The 23,461-nt window shown below is 49.3% G+C and overlaps 3 protein-coding genes across 4 annotated transcripts; all 3 read left to right on the forward strand.

Moving 5' to 3' along the window:
* Positions 1–228: 228 nt before the first annotated feature.
* Positions 229–4,686, forward strand: PYGO2 (pygopus family PHD finger 2). 2 transcript variants are annotated; one of them, XM_039363296.1, is made up of 3 exons: positions 229–820; positions 2,020–2,069; positions 2,741–4,686. In XM_039363296.1, exons 1-3 carry the CDS (start codon positions 673–675, stop codon positions 3,830–3,832), a joined length of 1,290 nt encoding a protein of 429 aa, XP_039219230.1. In that variant the 5' UTR covers positions 229–672; the 3' UTR covers positions 3,833–4,686. The 2 variants fall into 2 exon arrangements, with proteins under 2 accessions (XP_039219230.1, XP_039219231.1); XM_039363297.1 differs by having other exon boundaries at positions 649–816.
* A 3,061-nt stretch (positions 4,687–7,747) lies between these two features.
* On the forward strand, positions 7,748–17,074 carry PBXIP1 (PBX homeobox interacting protein 1). Its single transcript, XM_039363295.1, has 11 exons — positions 7,748–7,854; positions 10,549–10,645; positions 10,977–11,031; positions 11,273–11,334; positions 12,241–12,382; positions 12,544–12,780; positions 13,281–13,304; positions 13,673–13,743; positions 14,437–14,595; positions 15,251–16,239; positions 16,531–17,074. Exons 2-11 carry the CDS (start codon positions 10,583–10,585, stop codon positions 16,589–16,591), a joined length of 1,863 nt encoding a protein of 620 aa, XP_039219229.1. The 5' UTR covers positions 7,748–7,854; positions 10,549–10,582; the 3' UTR covers positions 16,592–17,074.
* Positions 17,075–18,423: 1,349 nt separating this feature from the next.
* Positions 18,424–23,365, forward strand: PMVK (phosphomevalonate kinase). The gene is made up of 5 exons (XM_039363458.1): positions 18,424–18,919; positions 19,803–19,866; positions 20,370–20,522; positions 21,081–21,210; positions 21,648–23,365. Exons 1-5 carry the CDS (start codon positions 18,834–18,836, stop codon positions 21,782–21,784), a joined length of 570 nt encoding a protein of 189 aa, XP_039219392.1. The 5' UTR covers positions 18,424–18,833; the 3' UTR covers positions 21,785–23,365.
* The last annotated feature ends 96 nt before the right edge of the window (positions 23,366–23,461 follow it).

Below are 23,461 nucleotides of genomic sequence, written 5' to 3' on the forward strand. Positions count from 1 at the left end.
GAGGGACCAAAAGGAAAGGAGAAGGAGGCAAGGAATAAATGAGGAAGGAAGGAAAATACACAGGGAAGAAAAGAGAAGAAGGAGAAAGAAAAGAAGAAAAGGGAAAGACAAAAGCAAAGGGAAGGACAAAATGAAGGGATGAGAAGAAAAGGAAGAATGGTTGGAGAGAAAAAAAGAAGAAAAAGGAAGGAAAAAGAGGAAAAGGAAGAGAAGGAAAGAAAAAACGGAAGAAAAAGAAAAGGAGGAAAGAAAGGAAGGGAGGGAGGAGGAAAAAAGAAAGGGAGGGAGGAAAGGGAAGGAAGGAGAAGAGAAAACCACTAAAGAGACTCAAAATGGTCGAATCTGCGTTTGTTTACTCCTGCCGTGAGCCTCCATTCAGCAACGTCATCACCATCGGACACAAAAACGGCGCTCGGGAGTGACGCCAACGCCGCTGGGGCCTTCCGTCCGCCTTCCGAAAGGCGCCTTTACTCCCGGACCATAGAGAACGAAGGCTTGACGCCCAGAACAGCCGGGCGGGAAGCCCGCCACCGGAAGCGCTGCCCGCGGGGCCAGCTTTCTTCCCCTCCCCTCCTCTCTATCGGCTTCCCCTTCCGGCGCGCGTCGCGATGGCGCGGCCTGGGCCTGAGGGTCCCTCCTAGCCCCTTCCCCCTCCCTGCCCGTTCGCTTCTTATGGCGGCCCCGCACCCCGACAAGCTGGAGGGGGGAGTAGGCCTCGCTCCGCCTGCTCCGGGTCCGCCTCCGCCGCCTCCGCCACTTCCGCCACCCCCGCCGCAGGGGACCCTCACCACAGGCCCAGGCCGCAAGCAGGGCAAGGCAGGTAAGGAAGGAGGGGGGGCATGGTTGTCATGGAGACAGGAGGCGGCGTTGCTTGGGAAACGGGGTCCCGCCTGACTGGGGAAATGGGGGGCTCTATTGGTCTGGCAGGTAGAAATTCAACCGGGAAAGCTCGTTAGGGATGATGGGAGGGGGGAGCCAGGAAGCCCCCTCCCCTTTGGCAGGGCTTCCCATGCGTGGACTCCCCCTCCCATCATCCCCAGCCGGGCCTGGCTCTGCTCATTGCAGGGGGTAATCTCCAAAAGGCCCTCTCCCCATATTATTCCCCTGCTCCAAAACACCCCAACCCTCCTAGGTAGACTTCACTGTGGCACCCCAAACTGAGTTTTTTTTCCTGCAGCGACAACAACCCGGTGAGGTAGGCTGCTGGCCTGCAAGAGAAATGGACCTTCCATGGTTCTAAAAGTTGTGTGTCTGTGTGTGTTTAGTTACAATGACTAATATTGCCCACCCGAACATTGGCTGTTATAACTTGGCACAAGAGTGAAAACCATCCAGATGCTCAAGTGGGGCAGATTTTCACTGTAACCCACCTAACAACAGTCCTATATCTAAGCACATTTGCCCATGTTTATATGGGGAAGGAAGGAAGGAAAAGAGTGAATAAGGAGGAGTGGATGAAAAGGAAAGAAAGATGAGGGAGGGAGGGAAAGGAAGGGAAGGGAAGGAAGAAGAGAAGATGAGAAATGGGTGAAAAGAAGAAGGAAAGAAAGGAGAACATGAGAAAGCAAGAAAAGGGAGGGAGGAAGGGAAGGAAGGAAGGAGAAGAGAAGATGAGAAGAGTGGGTGAAAAGAAGAAAGAAAAAAACGGAGAAGATGAGAAAGGAAGGAGAGGGAAGGGAGAAAGACAGATGAAGAAAGAAAATAGACACACAATTATTATCCTTCTCATCTCTATTACCGCTTCTTATTGGTATTACTATTATTGTTATTACAACTACTACTACTACTATTATTATTATTATTATTATTATTATTATTTTGTTGCTTTGCACGTACACTGAGAGCTTCTGTGCGGGAGACAAATTCCTGCCTGTGATCATCTAATCAAATCCACAGAAAAAAAAACGGTCCTGATGCCTTTTGAAAAAGCACAACTCTGACCTGAGAATCTCCATAGACACTTGGACAAATAAAGAATTCTGTTCTATTCTAATTTTCTCTTTTTCTTCCTTTGGTCAGGTCTTCAAATGAAGAGTCCAGAGAAGAAACGTCGCAAGTCCAACACGCAGGTAATTTTGGGCTGGGGGTATTTCAGGTGCCTAAGAATAATAATAATAATAATTTGGGGCTGGGTGCAGGACAGTCTAATAATAATAATAATAATAAAGTTGGAAGGTACCTTGGAGGTCATCTAGTCCAACCTCTGCTCAGGCAGGAAACCCTACACCATTTCAGACAAATGGCTGTCCATCCCTTGACTAGGTTCGTTCTTCCATAGCCTTGCCATGTAATTATATATGCTTTTTTTTTTCTAATGGCCATTTAGAAGAATGGGCTTGCACTTACAACTGTTGACAAGTGCAGATTTGCTTAATGATCACCGCAAAAAATGTCATGAGGTCGAGTCTGGTCATGGGGTGTCTCGACTTACGACTGTAAAACGTACAGCTGGAAATCTTGTCTCAGTTGAGGTTGAAAGTCGAGGACTACCTATATGAGAACCACATGAGTTAGTTTTAATCAGGCATCCTGATTATAGTTTGCTTGAACCTTCCGCGTATGTTTTCCCCCACCCCACACACACACACACACATACACACATAAAACACACTTGGTCCCTTCCAGATATATTGGCCTCCAACGCCCCCTGTTGGAGATTTTGATTGCAAGACAACCTCTCTGGCAGATAACCAACTGAGAAGGAATGCTGGTCTGTTTACTCGGCTTTTTCTTCTTGCAGGGGCCCTCCTATTCCCACCTCTCGGAGTTTGCCCCCCCTCCCACCCCGATGGTGGATCACCTGGTGGCCTCCAACCCCTTTGAAGATGACTTTGCCATCCCCAAGGTTGGCTCTTCCTCCGCGCCCTTCCTCGGCAACCCCGGCCCCTTCGGGAACTTCCGCATGCAAGGGGCGATGGGCCCCCAGGTCCCGCCCAGCTATGGTGGGGGGCCGCAGCCCATGCGGAGGCAGCCGCCCCCCTTTGGACCAAACCAGATGAGCCCAGCATTCAACATGCCCCCCCAGAATCCCGGCTACGTGCAACCTGGCGGGATGGGCTTCGCCGGGCAGCCGTTTGGGCAGCCGCTGGGACAGAACTTCAGCCCCCCCAGTGGGCAGCTCATGCAGGGTCCCATGGGGGGCTTCGGCCCCATGATGTCACCAACCATGGGGCAGCCCCCCCGCGGAGGAGACATGGGCTCCGGGCCAGCCCTCAACCCTCCAGGGGGGCCGCCCATGGCCCAGCGATTCAGCCAGCCCACCAACCTCTTTGGACAGTCCCCTCTGCAGCGCCCCAACCCCAATCTCTCCAGCCTGCCCCCCAACCCCAGCCCCTTTCCGGGGCCCGACCCCGGCTTCCCCCCCTCTGCCGAAGACAGCGGGGCCGGCAAGCCCCCCCTCCACCCACCTCCCAACAGCTTCAACCAGGAACAGCACACCGGCTCGCCGGCGGCCGTCAACGGCACCCAGCCCGCCTTCCCACCCAACAGCACCGGTCACGGCGGCGGCGGCGGCACCTCGGAAGGCAACCCCTTACCTCCTACCGGCAAGACAGCTGGCAACTCCGGGCACCAGCCCCCGCCCGGCCTGGTCTACCCCTGCGGGGCTTGTCGTAGCGAAGTGAACGACGACCAAGACGCCATCCTGTGCGAGGCTTCGTGTCAGAAGTGGTTCCACCGGGAGTGCACGGGCATGACGGAGAATGCCTACGGGCTGCTGACCACGGAGGCCTCGGCCGTTTGGGCCTGCGACTGCTGCCTGAAGACCAAGGAGATCCAGTCAGTCTACATCCGGGAGAGCATGGGGCAGCTAGTGGCCGCCAACGACGGCTGAGCCCTGCCCCTCCCTTGCTGTCCTCGACCTGCCCCGGTGGCCAAGAGGGACGGCGAATCCGGTTTATACAACACCCTTGGCTGAGGAGGGGGCACTGAATCTCGTCCCTTGAACCAGCCGGGCAGTAATGGAGCTGGAGAATTCTGGGGGGGGGGTCTGAGAGGAGAGAGAGAGAGAGCAGCCTGTCTGTTTTTTAAGAAATCCCTCCCCCCCACGACCTCACTCTGGGGAGGGTCTTCAGTCCTGACCCTGGACTTGCTGGGCACACAGTTGGACTGCAGTGGCTGGACACAGAGGCGCCCACCCACCCATTTTACATCTTCACCCGTCTGTCCTGCGTTCGTCCCTCTTTCTTGCCCCAGACCACGACTGCCCTTGGAAACTGCCAAGCAGCCCAGCTTGCCTTGAAAGATTGGCTGGATTAAAAAAAGAGGGGGGGTGTTTCCCCATCTTCTCCCCTCCCTCTTCATTCCTCTCATCTGCCTCCATTCCAGTTTTCAGCTCAGCCTGGCCTCCGTCTGGTCCACTCGGAAGTGGAGCGGTTATCAACCGTCTATCGTCTGTTTTTTTCCAGTAAATTCCAACAAATGCAATTAATACCTCTTATTTTTTGGGGGGGTCGTCTGGCAGAAAGAGACTGCTCCCCCCAATCCTACAGAATGCAACTGAGGAGGGTCAGGGTGCTCCTGATTTTGGCCTTCTGAGCGTAAAATTTCTGGAACCGGCCCAAAGCGGAATCTTTCGGATAGCTCTGAGTGACTGCTGTCTTCTTGAGGAAAAAAAAAAATTTAAAAAGGACAAACTGCTGCCCTTTGGCTCACGAGAGGACTTTAAAACACACACACACACAAACACAAATACCAACTTTTGGGACCTGTTTTTTATTATTATTGTTATTATTATTACGTTCGCCTTCCTGTACTTTGACTTTTTTGTCGCTGTGTCCGTTTTTCTTGCTTTTTTTTTTTTTTTTTTTGGTCGGGTTTGATTTTTTGGGTCAAGTGGTTCCCGATGTGACTTGGATCATTGTTTCTATCCTGCTGGACATTCAATGGGGAGAGAACTGGGGAGGGGGGAAGAGAAAGGGAGGGGGGAGGCAAGGCCTAGCTGGATTTCATACACAACCCCTCCCTTGTGTTTTCATGTGGCGAACATTAAAAACAGAAATGAATTTTTTACTATCTTCCGTTAAACGTGTCTGGAAAAAGCGAGAGCCGGGCGGCGGGGAGATTTCAGATGTTTGCCTTCCCGCTGAGGCGTTGGTGTGTCTTGAGGTCCCCGTTTTGTGAAACCCACTCCCCTCCTTCAAAGCAGAGAAAAGGACCAGAAATATCGGCTAGACTTGGTGAAATTTCCTTATGTAATGTTTGTGATGGGGCATAATAACAGCCAGTTTGGTCTAGTGCAGGGGTAGGCAACCTTGGTTCTTTTATGACTCCTGGACTTCAACGCTGGCTCAGGAATTCTGGGAGTTGAAGTCCATGAGTCACGAAGGGGCCAGAGTTTCCCCCCTGCTGGCTCAGGAATTCTGGGAGTTGAAGTCCACGAGTCATAAAAGAGCCAAGGTTGCCTACCCCTGGTCTAGTGGTTAGGACACCAAGTTAGAATAAAGGAGACAGTGAGTTCTAGTTAGGCACAAAAGCCAGCTGGGTGACTTTGGGCCAATCACCAGGAGGTGCTGAGTTCTAATACCACTTTAGGCATGAAGCCGTCTGGGTGACATTTTAGGCCAATCAGCAGGAGACGCTGAGTTCTAGTCCTGCCTTAGCCATCCATGAAAGCCGGCTGGGTGACTTTGGGCCAATCACCAGGCGACGGGGAGTTCTAGTCCCACCTTAGCCACGAAAGCCAAAGGGGTGACTTTGGGCCAGTCCCTCATTCTCAATCCAGTTGTCCTCACAGGCTAGTTGTGGGGAAAGGAGGAAGGATTCTTAGGTCACGTTTGGTGCTTTGAGTTATTTATAAAAACAAAGGTGGGTTTTAAAAAAGGGTAAATAAAGAGATAATGAGGTAACCAAGCAAAAGGTTCAACCGTTCACCCGGAGCTGTCAGCCTTGAATCTAGAGACAAATTGGCAGTTTGCAAACAACTCAATTCCCCCCCTCCCCCCCGTTGGATTAATGCCTTACGGGCCGCTGAGCTTGTCTTCTTCAAACCCAGCCGTCTCAAATGCAGGCTTGCTATAAACTCGGCTCAGGGGGTCTCCAAACGTGTGAACTGCAACTCCCAGAATTCCCCAGCCAGCAAAGGCAAGGCCAAATTCTGGGCGTTGAGGTCCGCAAATCTTAAAAGTTGCCAAGTTTGAAGGACACCCCCCCTCCCGAATTAAGTGCCCTCGTTATTCAATCCTCTATCCCAACGCAGGGAGGGGTAGAAAAAGAGAGAGGGAGGGAAGGCAATAAATAAATTTTGGTCCAGGATATTCAGTCCAGAACAAACAAACGGAAAAAAAAAGAGACCACAGTGTGCCGGGCTCTTTAGAAAAGGCTCGTGTGTCCCTGCATTTGTTCTCCCCTGACGCCTTTCCGACAGATTTATGCCTTTCATCCCATCCGGAGAATGCACCAAGCAACCGATGTTGTGTGCCAGGGCAGTTGAGTTGCCAGAAGGGACAAAAAGCATCCTGGCACCAGACTCAAGATCAGGGGTTTGCGTTCTGCTGGCCGGGGAAATGAGACAAATCCAAACAGAACGGAAAAATTCCTGGATCCAACCGGAGAACGGAGGGAGAAAATTGACTTTCTGGCTGGAAAGGACACCCAGGCCTGAATCCATGCGCTTAATTTTCGTTCCTTTGGCAAAGCCTCCCCAAAACCCATATTCCTGACCTTGCTAATGTGGTTTTTGGAGTGCGTGAAGGCTGCTGACTAGCAAAGCACCCGTTTCTTTGGGTTTTTCCACCCAAAATTGGTCTCTTGACGTTTCTAACTTGCCAATGCTGGATGTCAGGTCAGGCTTCACCCTGCAGACTTCTGCCTGTCTTGGGAGACCCTCTCCACCCAACAGGGGCATCTGCCTGCTCCTGAGCCCTACTGCAGTCAGTTAACCTGGTGAAGGAAGAACTGATAAAGTAGAATATTTGTAGCTCGGTTGAAATGAGGGGTCCTTGGTGCTCTCTGAGCTTGGTGGTTTTCTTGCAGACGTTTCATAACCCATCTAGGCAACATCATCAGTGCTAGAAGAGAGTGAGGTTTGCGGAGTGAAGAGGAATGAGAAGGGAAGAAGGAAGGAGAAAAGGAAGGAAGAAAAAACTTAATGCTCTCTGAGCTGGATGGTTTCCTTGCAGACATTTCATGACCCAACTAGGTAGCTTCATCAATGCTAGGGGGAGGAATCTTTGACCAAGCTTTCTCTCCTGCCCAGCATTTGGATCCTTTCCTCCCTTTATTTATTATTTTATGTAGTTTATTTTGGGGGAAGGGGAGCCAATCCCCTGGCATCTGTGCCTCCCAGCTTCTTCCTGGATGCGAATCTTACTGGTGGGGGGGGGCTTAGTTTATGCAGCCCCCCCCCAGCAGTTGTGAGAGGCGGAGACTCTGGAAACTTGAGGAAGAACTGCTTTATAGGGAAATCTTTTAAAAAAAAAAAGGAAAAAAAATTCAGCTGTTGCTGTCTCTCCAGTTCTATCCAGCTTAGTCATTCTTGAGAGCCACAACTCAATTCATTATTTTTTTTTTCTGCCACCTTGAAAACAATGCTCCCGGCCTGTGTTTCTGGGGGGGCGACCCCCCCCCTTTGTCCCCCACCCCCCTCCAAGCTCTTCCCTCTTTTTTTCCCCCTTAATTCTCCAACTTTTCCCCAACTTCAAAGAACCGACCCGCCTTTTTCTCAGCCCCGCGCCTCTCATTGGCCGGCTGGCGCCGCGTTCCTCCCGCCATTGGCCGCCGAACTCTTCCCTAGTCCCGCCCCCTCCCTCCTCCCCCCTCCCTCCCCGAGGAAGTTTTTGCGATGCGAAGTTGCCAGCCGCGTCCGGATTTCCCCCCGACTCGGCTGGGCGCAAACGGGGCGCCCCCTGGATTAAGGTAAGCCATGGGGTATGGAGGGGAAGGGGGAGAGGAACAAAGCCCCCCCCCACTTAGAGCGGTTCCCCCCCCCTCCCTGCAGGAAAAGTCCCCTTCCCAAGTCTAGAAACGAGGTTTTGGTCCAGCAGGGATGAAGAAGCGGGGTGTTGCAGGGTTACCATAGCAACGTCCCGGGGTGATGCTTGGCTCCTGCATCCCGCGCGCTTCGGTGTAATCTCTTTTTTTTCCGTGCCGGTGAACTCTTTCTTCTTTTGCTCCAGTTGCTTTTCTCTTCCAATGTTACTATTCTTATTTTTGTTTTTTCTCAGGCTGGAAAATTAGATTCATTTTTTAAGTTTTGTTTTGTTTTGTCTTGTTTGGGGACATCCAGCTTTGCCCTCCCTTGGATTCCTGAGCATTTGCAACAAGCTAGAGACTCCCCGGTTTAGGATTTGCAAAAGAGACCCCCCTCCCTTCCCCTTGGAGGAAGCATTACCTCCAAGTCTGAGGTATCACTGCTTGGTGACGTTTCCCTTCCCCTTCTCTGTATTTCTCTGGAAGCCTTCAAGTTCGCGCTGTAAACAAAGGCAGAAGCTTGCTTCCTTTTTAACTCTGGCTTTTCACCCTTGCTTCCCGCTGCTTATTTGCATTCCCTTCCCTTCAAATGCAGCGAATTTGCGTTTTTTTTGCAGCACCATCGCTTCCCCCCCCCCCCAGTGGACTTTGTAAAAGGCAGAGCCTGTTCGTCAGTACCGGCAAAAAAACTGGAAAGCTAGCAGGTTTTTCTTCAAGGCATCAGCTGCAACTCACCAAAGCTAAATTTTATTGATTAATTGATTGATTTTTTTTAAAAAAACGTGCTCATCGAAAAAGACGCTACCCTGGCAGGTTTCCTTCCGAAGTGGCAGCCTGGATCTTGCTTCGATAATAATATCGCAATAATCACGATTACTCAGCATGCAGGCACACGGCGGAGATCTCTAGCTCCCCCCCCCCTTTGCTGCAAAGATTCATCGCAGTGCCTTGAAATCCAACTTTTAAAAAAATCTGGCGGCGGAATCCACGTGGTATAACAGAATTAACAGAGCTGGAAGGGACTCTGGAGGTCTTCTAGTCCAGCCCCCTGCTCAAGCAGCAGAACCTAGACCATCTCAGACAGTCTCTTTTTAAAAACCTCCAGTGATGGAGCGCCCACGCTTTCTGGAGGCAAGCAGTTCCACTGGTTAATTGTCCTCACTGCCAGGAAGTTTCTCCTTAATTCCAGGTTGGACCTGTCCTTGATTCATTTCCATCCGTTGCTTCTTGTCCTGCCAGCGCTTTCTGAACTAATAGTCTTTTGGGGGGGGGAGGAAGAAAAGCTAATTTGCCCCCTCGATGTGTGACGGAGTTTCTCCCCACAACAGGGAAAAAACTGAGCCTGGTGACATCTGTCTGTTCACAGCAGGTTTCTGCTGGTGAGAGATAAAACAGCTTGGTTTTGATGAAGCCAGCTTGCACAAACATTGTTGGTGACACTCTTGAATGCAAGAGACGGACACACACACACACCGTTCCTCTTTCCCCAGCGTGGCTGGCTGGGCCTAAAGCAGCCTTAAGAATCAAGAGCAGGCCCCCAGCGCAAAGTTTATATTTCTTTCTTCCATTTTAGATGCAAAGTTGGGTCTTTGCAGTGAGCCAAAGCTTTCAGTGTGCCAAACTTAAAATAACCAGATTTTTTTTTTTCCTTCTCCAGCGTCTGGAGGGCCCCAATCTTTCTCTCTCTCCTCCCTGTTTCCCCCCCCCCTTCTGCTCTGCTCAGCAAAGCCATTTCCACCTGCTAAATAGCCTTCAAGCAGAGCTAAAAATATATCACTTTCTTTCCTTTTTTTTTTTTTCATCCCAGCCAGTCTCTTGCTTTGACAGCTGTTCTTTGGAGGGTGATGAGTAAGAATTTGTAAGCAAGCAAGAAGAGATTCCTAGACAGAAACACAGTTTTTTTTAATAGGGGGGGCTCCCCGTTTTGCTGGTCCCTTTTGTTTTTTTGCTGGCTTTGCCTCCCTTTGGAAGCTGCCAGGCTCAAACAGGTCTCTGAGTTGGGGTCACCCCTACCTGACACACAACCACTCACAAACACACAGTGCTGTCCTGCTCCTTATAACTTCGGCCAGCTCCATTTCCCGCGGGTTGGATAACTGCCCGCCTCTGGTGACCAGCATAATTTAGATTCTTGACATTTTCTCTCGAATTAGAATATCTCCACCAGGGTGGCATTAAAGTCATCCTGGTCTCTTCTTAAGAGTCTTTTTTTGGGGGGGGGGGAAATGATGCTACCGACAGGATTTCTGTTTTGTCTCCTTTTTTTTTCTTTTTGTATTTATTAGTTTATTTTTGGAACTTGCCTGGCTTCAAGGGGGCTATTCTGGCGGGTGGCGAGGCACGGAATTAAAATAAGACATTATTTTTAAGGTTTTTTATCTCATCACTTCTAAGAATTTTCTTTCCTTCCTTCCTTCCTTCCTTCCTTCCTTCCTTCCTTCCTTCCTTCCTTCCTTCCTTCTCTCTCATCTTTTTCCTTCCTTCCTTCCTTCCTTCCTTCCTTCCTTCCTTCCTTCCTTCCTTCCTTCCTTCCTTCCTTCCTTCTCTCTCTCATCTTTTTCCTTCCTTCCTTCCTTCCTTCCTTCCTTCCTTCCTTCCTTCCTTCCTTCCTTCCTTCCTTCCTTCCTTCCTTCCCTCCAGGTGGATATTTGAGCATTTCAGGGCATGAAAAGGCATGGCTGAACACACAAATTCACAGGAGATGGAAAACAACAGCTGGGTGATCACAGGAGCAGAGGTGAGCGTGATTCAGGAGGCGTTTTTCAGGTAGAAAAGAGCTTCCAGAGCATGTCAAGGAATCCCCCACATCTTTTTTTGTCCTCCCTCCCATTTTAGTGGCCCATCTTCAAACATATTTAACTGTCTATGCATCTTTAGCATAGCCCAAAAGACAGGTACGGTAGTCCTCGACTTAAATGAGGACTCCTTATATTTTTTTCCTACTTTGCATCTAATCTCGCTGAGACAAGTTCTTTCAAAGATTCTCACCTAATTTGGGGAAGTTTTGGAAATGGTTTATGTCCCCCTCCCCCCAAAAAAACTTTTATAACCCGCTTTTTTCTCTCTAGGCTGCCCCTGTGGCAGATCTTGGTTGCGAAGCTTCAGAGGAAACCCAGTTGGAAGGCAAGTTAACCATGGTTAACACTGAGGGGACATAGGAAAGGAAGAGGAGATATTTTTTCCCCCACGCTGCCTGTTGTCCACAAACTTCCCCTTAACTCTGTGCCCTTTCCTGCCACTGACGTGGGCAAAGCTGCAGCAGTGAAAATCTCATTTATGGGTTTAAAAATGAAGAAAGAGGAATATGAAGTGATTCTGGGGTCAAAATCAGTTGTGAGTTGTTGTTTTTTTTTTTCCCCAACAGCTTCTCCACCCGAGAGCGAGCTTTTCGTGGACAGTCCAGATCTAGAAGAAGAGAAATCAAAGGTTGAATGTTGAAATGGAGGGTCCGGGGCATGTGGGGAGGGAGGGGTAGGGGGAGGAAGCCACGACTCTGTAGCATTTGAAGACATTTTGAACAGCTCCAGAGAGGCACTGCTTCTCCATCGTTTAAATTAATCCAGTTATCTAAATCTCCATGCACTGGAGATTTTGAAAAGCAGCCCTGGCTCCTGGGTAGTGAATCGCTGCTGGGATTTCATCAACGGGGGCATCAACAAACAAAAACGTTTATATTATATATCTGTATATCTATACATCTGTATATCTATATGTGAATATATATATCGTGAAATAGATAAACAAAAACGATCACCAGGATAAAATCATAAACAAAACTGTTTAATCTACAAAACAGTTTTGTTTATGATTTTATCCTGGTGATCGTTCTTGTTTATCTATTTCACGACATGTGTATACCCAGGATTTGTGTTTTTAATATTATTAAAAGTGTGTGTGTGTGTGTGTGTCTATCTATCTATAGATAGATAGGTTCGAATCTCAGAAAAGGTACGTCTGGTTGATAAGAACTAAAGAGTTCGAAATAGCTATTCCAGTTCTCCTTTAATTCTTTGCTAGCAATCCAAATTTTAAAAATATGTATGTATGTATATATATATATATATATATGAAACAAAATAGCCATCTATCTATCTATCTTTCTTTCTTTCTTTCTTTCTTTCTTTCTTTCTTTCTTTCTTTCTCGTTCTCTCTTCTTCCCTTCCTTCCTTCCCCTCCGATTCTCTTCCCTTTCCTCCTCTTCCTTTCCCTTCTCTTCCACTTCCTCCCTTCCTCCCTCCCTTCCCATCCACTGCTCTGTAGATCCCTAGACAAAAAGATAAAGAACAATCACTTCCGAACCAGGACTAAACCTCCACACTTTTTCCCACCCAGAGTCCCGAGGCAGAAGACAACCTCATTTCCAGAGATTCTTCCAGCCAAGAATCTTCTACTCTCTTATTGCTGGACGAAAAGAAAACGGACAGCCCTCGTGCGGAGGAAGAATTTTCCCCCCTCTCCCAATCCGTCCCAACAGGTGCTTTTTAAAGAGGATCAGCTTTGGGGCCATTTTGAATCTTTCTCTTTGGTCAAGGAGGGCGTCCTTCGATGGTCTGTCTGGCCGCCACGAGTGACCGCCCGGCCTTCCAACCGGGCAGGTGACCCTGGACCTCTTTCCCTTGTCCCCCCGCCCCGCAGGTCCCCCCAAGGATGAACCGAAGGCTTCCAGCGTCGGGGAAGAGGCAGAATCCCCCGAGGCCGACGTGGAGGGTCTGCGCCGACGGAAAGGCCGCGTCGAGGTCCAGCAGGTGGGGCCGGAGCTGCTCCACGATCGAGTGATGGGAGTTCCTGAGGACGAGGACAATGGTCTTTCCAGGATGAAGTGGCTGCTGGCCGTTTTAGCCATTGTGGGTTTTGGAATTCTGGCTACGTTGGGTAAGCAAGAACCACCCAGATGAATTTTTTGAATTATCTATCATTCTCTCTCTCTCTCTCTCTCTCTCTCTCTCCCCCTCTCCCTCTCCCTCTCCCTCTATCATCTATCTCTATCATCTATATCTCTATCATCTATCACATATCTCTCATCTATCTCTGTCTGTCTATCTATCTATCCATCTTCTAATCTCTCATCTACCTATCTCTCTCTCTCTCTGTGTATCTATTTCTCTCTGTATCTATGTCTGTCTGTCTGTCTATCTATCTATCTATATCTATCTATATCTATCTATCTATCTATCTCATCTGTCTGTCTGTCTTGTCTATCTAATCTGTCTATCTATCTATCTATCTATCTTCTAATCCATCATATCTCCGTCTCTCTCTCTCTCTCTCTCTCTCTCTCTCTCTCTCTCTCTGTATGTGTATTTATATCTATCTGTTTGTCTGTCTGTCTGTCTAATCTCTCTCCTAAATCCTTCTTTGCCGTCTCTCCACAGGGCTCTTCCTTGAGGCCGAGGACGGTGAGTTTGGGGCGAGGTCTGCATGCTTTTCCGTACAGGTAGACCTTGACCTTTGACCTCAGTTGAGAACAGGATTTCTGTTGCTCAACAAGGCGGTCCTTAAGCGAGTCGCACCTGATATTGCAACCTTTTCTGCCACGGTCCTTAACTGAATCACTGCCCTTAAGCGCAGAATGCTGCATCCATTAAATGACTGCTGAAAAATATTTTTTAAAAAATAAAAAAATCTCCAGCCACGGGATGCCTCAACTTAGCACCGAAAGGATTTACAACCGTAATTCCAGGCTCAACAGTCGTAAGTTGAGGACTGCCCCTATTTTTTAAAATTGTACATTTTTTTTCACGTTCCACCCCCCCCCCACCTTCAGGAGGTCTGGATATGCTGAACCTGGGGCCGGGTTCTGATGGAGAAGGGCTGCATTCTGCCAACAAGGGACAGGTAAGGAAAGGGATGGGGTTATGGGTGGATCCCTGATCCAGACCTTGGGATAATGGATTAAAACAGAACTTGGGAGGATTTGTTTGCCAAAAAGGAAGGCAGGATAGCTGTGTACAGACAGAGGAAGGTGGGGCCAATAAGGTTTTTCTGCAAAGGCAGAAACAGAGAAATACAAGAGTAGAGTACAAGATAAGCGGTGATCTTGACGTCATTTTTTTTTTAAAAGTTATCAGCTTGATTTAAAACAGGTGGACTTCAACTCCCAGAATTCCCCAACCAGTGTTACAGACTGGGGAATTCTGGGAGTTGAAGTCTACTCATGCTGGCTGTGGGTTCCTGGGAGTTGAAGTCCACCCATCTTAAAGTCCCCCCCCCCGACTAATTGATCATTGAGGCTCCTTCCAATGCTGCAATCCGATGAACCTTTGCTAGCAGTGAAACGGACAGTCTTGGAGAAGGTCTGAGCTAACCAGATCCATGAGGACTAGTGGCGCATGGACCTTGGAAAGAGATGGGACAATTACTATTGCTCAGTCCACTAAGAGTTGGGAAACCATAATGGCCCATACACAACTATGCTTCTCTCTTCCCTGCTCCAGATCTACCAGGTAGAGAGACAGGACAGGTCAAACCATGATGATGGTGGTCAAGAGGTCATCCCTCCCCATTTTTTCTTCCCCCTCCTTCTGCCAGGACTGGTCACCCTCTCTGGACTCTGTGAACGACGCTCAACTCCGTGCAGGCAAGGAAGCTCTTTCTGAGGATCCAAAGAGCTTGGATGCCATGGGAATCTTGCTGGATAAATTAGCCAAGGAAAATCAGGATATCCGACTGATGCAGGCTGAACTTCAGGTATTGGGGAAGGGGTCTTCACACAACCTCTGGGCACTCGGAGACCCGCCATTTGCGTAACGACGGCAGTGAAAAAGCTGTAAAATCAGGCAGGCCTCTATGCTTAGAGCCTGGGACAGTTTTTATACCAAACCTGCAGAAAGTAAGATCTCTTTTTGTGATTGCAAAAATTAAGGAACTTTTGACTGCAAAAAAAAAAAAAAAGCTTTTTGACTGCAAAAAATAAAGAGCTTTGTGATTGCAAAAATCAAGACGTTTCTGTTGGCAAAAATAAGCCCTTTGTGATTGCAAAAATCCAGACGTTTTTGATTGGAAAAATAAGAGCGTTTTGACTGCAAATAAGAGAGATCTTTTTGATTGCAAAAACAAGACCGTTTTTGCTTGCCAAAATAAAGGCTTTCGGACTGCAAAAATAAAACGTTTATGAGGGCCAAAAAATAAACCTTTTTTGCCTGCAAAAATAAGAATATTTTTGATCGCAAAAATGAAACCTTTTGGACTGCAAAAATGAAGTCTTTTGGACTGCAAAAATAAAAATTTTTGACTGCAGAAATGAAACCCTTTGGACTGCAAAATTAAGAATTTTTCGACTGCAAAAAATAAGATCTTGAGCAAAATCTCTCTCTCTTTTTTTTTTTTACTGCTTGCTTCACAGGCCCAGAAAGAAGAACTAGAGGTTTTGCTGCAGAAATCCAAAGAGAAAACTTTAGCTGTTGATTCTGTGCAACAAAATCTGGCTGCGGAAAACACGCGTTTGGCAGAAGCCTTGAAGCGGGAGACGGCTGCTCTGTCGGCCGCCCGGGGCGAAATGCAACTTCTCCGGGAGAAGGTCCATAGGCCGGAGCCTTCGGGCGATGCCAAATCCCGCCAGCATCCCGGGGAGGACACCGTCTCCCGTCACCCTCCTGGCAAACTCGAGCGTCAGGAGAAGGAACTCCATCGCCTGCGTTCCTTGCTGGTTTCCTTTCGGCAGGATTTGGGAAGGCTGGTTGAAAAAGCTCCTCTGGAGGAACTTAAAGACCTGGAGCAGAGGCTGGGCAAGGAGGTAGACCTCAGCGAGGCTGAGAAAGAATCGCGGGTTCCGTGGAAAGCCAGGCAGGGCAAAACGAAATCTTGGCAGAAGAAATACCAAGGGGAGGAGAAATTTCGGCACCAGGACAGGGACCCCAAAGTGGCCAGCGAGAAAGAGCCGCATCACCCCAAGAGACACCAAACGAAGCCCCCCAGGAGTGGAGACCACCAGCGGGGACCCCGGAAAGCCAGAAAGCCGATGGAACCCCAGGAATTGTGGGAGAGGCTGGCCAAGCATCCTTACTCTGCTCCGCAGGGATGTTCTGGGGTCGCCGAATGCGCCCAGCGAGAGGGCCTGGCCCCCGTTCAGAAGAACGCCTTCCTGAAGCTGGTGCAGAATTATCTGGCCGGGCTGGGCTGGGGGCAATACGCCGACGAGCTGTTCCCGGTGCTGGAGGGTCATTTCGGCAGCGAGGGGGTCTTCGCCCACGAACGCGTCAGCTTTGTGGACTTTCTGGATAAAATTGAAGATGCCCTGGAAGAGCTGGCCCGCTCTCTGGGGGTGAGCGAAGACGGGGTGGACGATTTCGAAGACGTGATCCTGAAGCAGCTTGGGGCGGCCCCCGGGCGCAGGTGAGGAAGGAAGGAAAAAAGGGAGGAGAGGAGAAAAAGGGAGGGAGGGAGAAAGGAAGAAAGGGGAGGAGGAAGAGAGAGGAAGGAAGGAAGGAAGGAAGGAAGGAAGGAAGGAAGGAAGGGGAGGAGGAAGAGGAAGAGGGAGGGAAAAGGAAGGAAGGGAGGGGAGGAGGAAGAGAGGGAGGGGGAAGGAACGAAGAAACGAAGGAAGGAAAAGGAGGCAGAGGAGAGGGAGGGAGGGGGGGAGAAGGAAGGAATCCGTTGAGTGATCATCTGCTCCCTTTCTTGCAGATCAACTCACGGACACGGCGCCAAAGAGCGGAGCCCTCCTAAGAACCGGGCGCACGGCTAGCCCTCCTTCGGCCATCTGGACTTTGGTGGAAGTCTCCAGGGAAGAACCTTCTTAATTTCCTTGCCACGTTTTTTTTTTTTTGTGGGGTGTTGCCCTACCCCCCTTCCCTCTTTGATCTTTATATCCCATCTTATATGTCCGGAGTGATGTCCAGTTAAGTTAGTAGCTAATGCCTCCGAGATCTCCTCCTTACAGTCCGTGTTTTGGGGTGAATTACAGAGTCCTCGACTTATGACGGCAATTGAGCCCCCAAGTCTCTGTTGTTAAGCGAGACACTGGCTAAGGGAGGGGTTTGTCCCGTTTTACGACCTTTTCTTGCCACGGTCATTAAGGGAATTGCCACAGCTGACACGTCGGTCACACGGTTGTTAAACGAATCTGGATTCTTCATTGATTAGTCAGAAGGTCGCAAAAGGGGATCACATTATCCCGGGACGCTGCGACGGTCATAAATATGAGTCAGTTGCCAAGCGTCTGTATTTTGATCACGTGACCACAGGGGTGCTGCAAAGGTCGTAAGTGTGGAAAAACCATCCTGAGTCCTGTTTTTCAGTGCCGTTGTAACTTTGAACGGTCACTAAAGGAAACGTTGTAAGTCGAGGACTACCTGTATTCATGGGAAACACCAATGTTCTTCTCTACCCCTCTGCCCGCAGATTTCTCCTGCCTTTTTCACTTCTTCCTTCTCTCCCCAAACATCCCCCCCCCCAGATTTATCTTCAAATTAGCTTAAATCTATAGGTCCCCATCTTGCTCCCCCCATGAGCCGATCAGGGCAGGCGAGAGGCTAAACAGCACCTCGCCAAATCCGGAAGAGGAGCTGCAGAGATTGACCCAACGTGTTTCACAACACCACAATTGTCTGCTTTGTGAGTTCGTCACGCAGTAAAGACCCGGAACGTTTTGTTTTAGCGGAAGAGTGGTTCAAAGACATCCCCCCCTCCCCCAAAACTTCCCTCCCCTTCCCACCCCAGCCTTGGGGGCTTAAATGCCAAGGAGTTGCCCAATTTCTCATCGCATGACACTCTTATTCCCCGGTCTGTGATTGCACTGTGTGTCCAACAGCCAATAAAAGCACTGATTTAGAACAAAGATTTCCTTGAACTGCTCTGGAGAAGGACGGGGGGGGGTCTTGCTCCGTAGGGGCTGGACGAGGGAGCAGGGAGAGTATCTTTATCAACAGCTAAAGGGAAGCTTTGAGCCGGCTTCTGTCTCTGGGCCCAGCCTACTCTGCAGGGTCGTTGTGCGGCAAAGTAGACGTGTCCCCACTCATCTTTTTCCTTTCCCTATTTTGGAATTCTGCTCTGGAAAAAAGACCCTATAAATCACCTAAAAGCATCCTGGGGGTGGAGGAAGTAGCAAATTCTGTTTCAGAGGCAGGACGGGGGTTTCTTTGTGTCTGCCAGGAGCCTTGAAGCCTCCCAGGCAACTCGATCCAGTGCAGGCACCAAGCAGGTACCTGAGTAGATCTGTGAAAGGAGAAGGGCCATGGTTTCTACCTCCTGTTTCTACCTTTCCCCATCTCTAGTGTTTGGACTACAGCCCCCATCGTCCTCTGGCTGTGCATGATGGGTGGGATTCCATCTAACCCTCTCTGGGCCCACAGCCGTGAAAGACCTTTTCAATGGAAAACGTAGCCTAGAAATGCCAGTGGCAGGGAGGGAAGGAGGGAAGGAATGTAGGAAGGAAAGGGAGGGAGAGAGAGAGAGAAAAAGAAAGGAAAAGAAGGAAGAAAATGAAAAAGAAAGGGAGGGAAGGAGAGAAAGAAAAAAAGGAAGGAAGGAAAAGGAGAGGAGAAGGAAGAAAGAAAATGAAAAAAGAGGGAGGGAGACAGAGAGAGAAGAGAAAGAAAAAGAAGGAGAGAAAAGGAAGGAAGAAAGAAAATGAAAAAGAAAGAAAGAGGGAAAGAAAAAGAAAAAAAACTGTTTTGTTATTGCTGTTTCTGGCAGGCAATGCACGTGGGCGTGGTTAGTGGAAGCCCCGCCCCACCTCCCGTGATTCAGACTAATTTCACTCTTCCTACGCTGCTGGGGCGTTGCGCTTTGTGGGACCTTTCTCCTCCTCCTCCCCTCCCATCCGAAATGGTCGCGCCCGCTCTGCGCGCGGCGGAGCCCGGGCCGCTTCCATTGGTGCGAAGCGAGGGAGGCGGAAGCGCGCGGATGGAACGTTCGGGCCCGGACGAGACCATCCGGCCGGGCGGGGGTGGGAGCGGGGAAAGTTGCTGCGGCGCTCAGCTCCCGCTATGGCGCCGTTTCCGAAGCTGGTGCTGCTGTTCAGCGGGAAGCGAAAATCGGGCAAAGATTTTGTGGCCGAAGAAATCCAAAGCCGGTAATATATTTATATATATATATATTTTAAAAAGGGAAGGGATGCATGTGCAAAAAATATTGGTGGGGGTCGCATTGCATTAGAGAGGAAGGAGGCGGGCCGTTGGCATGATGGACGAGGTGGGTGGGCTGCCTGCCAAGCCCACCCACCCCTCCACGTGCCTCTCTGCAAGGCTGGCACTGGTTTGGCAATGTCCCCTCCTCTCAATATTTCCCCCTCCCCTGTCCAGGGTTTGCAAATGCCTGCCCCCCGCCTTTGCACGCGTTTCTCCTAGGCATACAGACGTGCATACAGACGTGCATACAGACACGCGATCAATGCAAAACATCAATGCAACTGGATGCAAAAATCCCCAATGCGGCCGCCCGTTTTTGCAAAGGAAAAAGTGGAAAAAAAGAATTGAGGGCAGAAAAGCCCCCTGTTTGCCCTGGAGGTGGGAGTCCACCCCCTAGATTAAATTAAAATCTAGATTTGATTAGATCTCAACTCCCAGCAGGTCTAAATTTATTTTAAAATCCAGTTTTTTGTTCTTTAGCTATAATCTATAGATAGGTCAATTGTTGGTTAGAGAAAGGGGTCCAGTGCCTTAACTGGGTGGGGTGGGGGACAAAAAAACTGGAAGTCCTTGTGGATATGAATTGGGTGGTAAACTACTCCTGCCTCTGGAAGCTCTATTGGCGCTCTTTCCTAGCAAAACCGGGCAGAAAAGCCATCTCAGTGGGCAATTGGATCAAACAGCTTCCAACTTCCAGCGTCTTTCCAGAGTTTTGGGGGATCGTTTGGCCTCTGTTTTTGGGGAATTGGGAGGTAGACTGCTGCTGACTAGAGAGGCTCTCTAAATCTGTGGACTTCTGACTTCCCTTTTCTTGTCTTTTGCTGGCAGGTTGGGGCTGGATGTTTGCACCATTCTCCGCTTATCCGGGCCTCTGAAAGAGCAATATGCAAAGGTAAATATGCATAATAAAACGGATGTATTGTGCCTTATTACTTTTAACTATCTGGGGGGGGGGTTGGGGAGATCCTGGATTTATTTGAGCATGACACTCTCATTCGATAGGTAATTTAATTTAAAACTGATTGTGTTTGTTATATGGGTTTTTTCGGTAGAATCTGATTTTATTTGAGCACGAAATATTAAATAGATAGCTTAGTTTAAAACAGATTGCTTTTTTAATGTGGGTTTTTGGAGATAGAATCTGGATTGATCGGAGTGCAAAATTTTGAATTTTTTTTTTTAAAAAATAACCCTGCATAAATCCTTGGTGTACTTAAAAATTGATAGGATTAAAAGGACATTGTGCTCCTGGGAATGGAGCGATTTGTCAGGTTCTCGCTTTAAGGCTTTTCATGGGGTGGTGAGTTCCGTAGGTGAATTAGGACCCTTTGGGGGGATTTTAAGGAATTGAATTTGGAGAATTGCAGAAGTAAATGTCGGTTTTCTTGCACGTAGGAACACGGCCTGGACTTCCAGCGGCTTTTAGACGCCAGCGATTACAAGGAACTGTATCGGGAAGACATGATCCGCTGGGGCGAAGAACGACGCCAGAGCGATCCTGGTTTCTTTTGCCGCATTGTGGTGGAGGGCCTGACGCAACCCATCTGGGTAAGGGTTAGAGTGAATATGCAAGCAGTCCTTGACTTACGACCGCAGTTCAGCCTAAAATTTCCGTTGCTAAGCGAGAAGGAAGCTGAATTTTGCCCCATTTTACGACCTTTCTCGCCAGCGTTCTTAAGTGAACCGCTGCTGTTGTTAAGTTAGAAACACAGTTGTTTCGTGAATCTGGCTTTCCCCTGTTGACTTTGTTTGTGGGAAGGTCGCAAAAGGGAGTCACATGACCCCAAGGGGACACTGTGACCGTCATAATATGAGTCAGTGACCGAGTGTCTGAATTTTGATCCCGTGACCGCGGGGGGTGCTACAACGGTCGTAAGGGTGAAAGTAAGTCCCTTTTTCCACTGCCCCAACTTCAAACGGTCACTAAACGAATAGTCGTAAGTTGCCTTTGGGACCAACTCCCAACACCCATCTTGGTTCCTTGGCTGGGCTGGGCGAATGGGGCGAATCGACTTAAAACCGGGGAGGAGCAGAATGCGGCATTCAAACTCGGGTCCCCCAAGGGGTCATTTTTTTTTCTCTCCCTCTCCCAACCTTGCAACCCAGATTGTGAGTGACACCCGCCGATCCTCGGACGTGGAGTGGTTTCGAGACGTGTATGGGGACCTGGTGCAAGTCGTGAGGGTGATCGCCACGGAGGAGACCCGGCGAAGACGGAAATGGGTGTTTGTGGCAGGTAAAAGTGGGACGGTGCGAACATGTCGGAGGGACGCCTTGTGTGTGTGCGTGTTTGCAAAAGCCGGGGATGCTAAGTTTCTAGTCCTTAAGAAACTCCGGAGAACAGTGGATGGCAGCCTCTTCCAATCGGGCACCTTGTGTGTGTGTGTGTTTGCAAAAGCCGGGAATGCTAAGTCTCTAGTCCTTAAGAGCTCCGAAGATCAGAAGATGGCAGCCTCTTTCAATCTGGCGCCTTGTGTGTGCATGTTTGCAAAAGCCAGGGCTGCTAAGTTTCTAGTCCTTAAGAAACTCCGGAGAACAGTGGATGGCAGCCTCTTCCAGTCGGGTACCTTCGGTGTGGGCGTGTTTGCAAAAGCCACCAATTTTCTATTTGAACCGAAGCGGGAAGATCTGAAGTTCAAATCTTTTCTTCTTCCCATCTTCCCCCCCCCCCAGGAATTGACGACGCGGAATCCGAGTGCGGGTTAGACCAAGGCGTCCCTTTTGACTGGGTCATCACCAACGATGGAGATGAACTGTCCTTAGAGGCTCAGCTGGAGAAGCTGCTCCTATTTATCCAGACCAAACTTTAGGAATGGCTGGGTTTTCCCGGTCTGTGCTCTGCCGCTCTTTTGGGGAGGGCGGCACCTGATGGGGAGGGGCTTAGGCTGGGGCTTGGCTGAAGGACCAAAGAGGGGTGAAGACGTGGGTATAGGTCCTTCCCAAGCAGATGCCCCAGGCAAGGAACGAGCCATTAAACTTTGTTGTACAGCTATGAGAATTTCCTTCCTGGAGTGGAGACTCCATTCCAGAAAGTACTATAATCCAGTGCCGGTTTTTCTTCTTTAAATTTTTTTCTCCTCCATCTCAGCAGGGTTACTACTTGTTTTTACCCCCACCTGGCAGGTATCTCGGAAGGAAGATTTAATTCCCACCTTTTGATAAGTCTTGATCCCTCTCCCCATTGGTGGAAGAAATAACGGGGTCCATCTTCGGGCTTATCTCCCCCTTTTGAGATGAGGACAGTACAGCTTCCCGCCACCAGGGGGCAGAGCAAGCCAGACCTTTTCATCCTCGCTTACAGCTTTCCAAAGGGGGGGGGGGTGATCTGATTTTTGTCATCCCACTGAGAAAAAAAAATCCTGATTTTTGTCCTTCCACTGAGGAAAAAAAATCCTGATTTTTTTTTGGTCCTTCCACTATGCTCTACTTCAGTGCCTGGAGCTTGAAATTCATGCAAGTTTTGTTGTTGTTCCGATTTGTTCCTGTGGAGGGAAAGAGAAAGAATCCCATGGGTGAGTGGGTGGGTGGGGGAGAACATCCCACTTCTCCCACTGGAGCTTTCCGTCTGGATCTGGAAATACTCCCAATGCCACCTTCCTCTGTGGTTAAAAGGTGGGGAAGCAACATTGCTGTGCCTTATTCTCCGTCTGTCGCTCCCTTCCTTCCTTCCTTCCTTCCTTCCTTCCTTCCTTCCTTCCTTCCTTCCTTCCTTCCTCCCTCCCTCCCTCCCTCCCTCCCTCCCTCCACAAATCTTCTATTCCCCTTGCAGAGGGCCAATTTCTCCTCCAGCTGTAGGGATTTCATTCCAGAAAATGGGGTGGAGGAGTGGGGGAGACTCCAAAAAGCCACATTCCAACATTTTGATTGGAAGCGTTTTTAAGAAGCATTCGAAATGCATTGGAAAATGCAATTCTGCAGCTCCTCTTGATTATTTTTTTTAACCATCCCCCCCCCCTCTCTGCTTAACTCCGCTCCAATGCTGGGTTTTATAAAGCTCCCTGTGGCATAGGAGCCCTGGGGATTTAAAATAAGTTGGCAACTAAACAACTCAGCTTTTTTTTTTTTTTTTGCCAAATGCATTTGCAAAGGGTGGGCTGTACGTTGTGAAAAGCTTTGCAAGGCTGCTTCATTTTGAGGGGGGGAATTTGGGGAGGGGGCTGCTTTCAGCCTGGATACCCCACCCCCCCCCCTCTGAATGGGAAATGCCCTCCCAGCTGTTTGCAGGGACCCCTCCCCCCCAATCTGCCTCTGTTGCTGTTTTAGCCTGCAAAGGCCTCCCGTATTAGGCATTAATTGTTAATATTAATGAGAAAGCCCGACTTTTCTCTCATCTTATTGGGCAGGGAGGTGTTGTGATGCTCCTAATAAAGCCCATTGATTGTTTAAAAGTCCCGCCTGTCTCTCTTTTTATTGCCTTTTGAAAAAAAAAGCATTTTTGGGACAACCGTAACTTGGATGACAGAAGCGATGCAGAATAACAAGAGTTG

The sequence above is a fragment of the Crotalus tigris genome, unplaced genomic scaffold (assembly GCF_016545835.1).
Source record: "Crotalus tigris isolate CLP2741 ecotype Arizona unplaced genomic scaffold, ASM1654583v1 scf7180000019553.37968852642:3898890, whole genome shotgun sequence".
Lineage (NCBI taxonomy): Eukaryota > Metazoa > Chordata > Lepidosauria > Squamata > Viperidae > Crotalus > Crotalus tigris.

Excerpts from the sequence above, each read along its gene's own strand:
- PYGO2 (XM_039363296.1), top strand. The coding sequence starts at position 673 with ATGGCGGCCCCGCACCCCGACAAGCTGGAGGGGGGAGTAGGCCTCGCT. Across the intron at positions 821-2,019 it reads CCGCAAGCAGGGCAAGGCAG|GTCTTCAAATGAAGAGTCCA; the intron begins GTAAGGAAGGAG and ends TCCTTTGGTCAG. Across the intron at positions 2,070-2,740 it reads GTCGCAAGTCCAACACGCAG|GGGCCCTCCTATTCCCACCT; the intron begins GTAATTTTGGGC and ends TTCTTCTTGCAG.
- PBXIP1 (XM_039363295.1), top strand. The coding sequence starts at position 10,583 with ATGGCTGAACACACAAATTCACAGGAGATGGAAAACAACAGCTGGGTG. Across the intron at positions 12,383-12,543 it reads CTCCCAATCCGTCCCAACAG|GTCCCCCCAAGGATGAACCG; the intron begins GTGCTTTTTAAA and ends CCCGCCCCGCAG. Across the intron at positions 14,596-15,250 it reads TGATGCAGGCTGAACTTCAG|GCCCAGAAAGAAGAACTAGA; the intron begins GTATTGGGGAAG and ends CTTGCTTCACAG.
- PMVK (XM_039363458.1), top strand. The coding sequence starts at position 18,834 with ATGGCGCCGTTTCCGAAGCTGGTGCTGCTGTTCAGCGGGAAGCGAAAA. Across the intron at positions 18,920-19,802 it reads GCCGAAGAAATCCAAAGCCG|GTTGGGGCTGGATGTTTGCA; the intron begins GTAATATATTTA and ends TTTTGCTGGCAG. Across the intron at positions 20,523-21,080 it reads GCCTGACGCAACCCATCTGG|ATTGTGAGTGACACCCGCCG; the intron begins GTAAGGGTTAGA and ends CTTGCAACCCAG.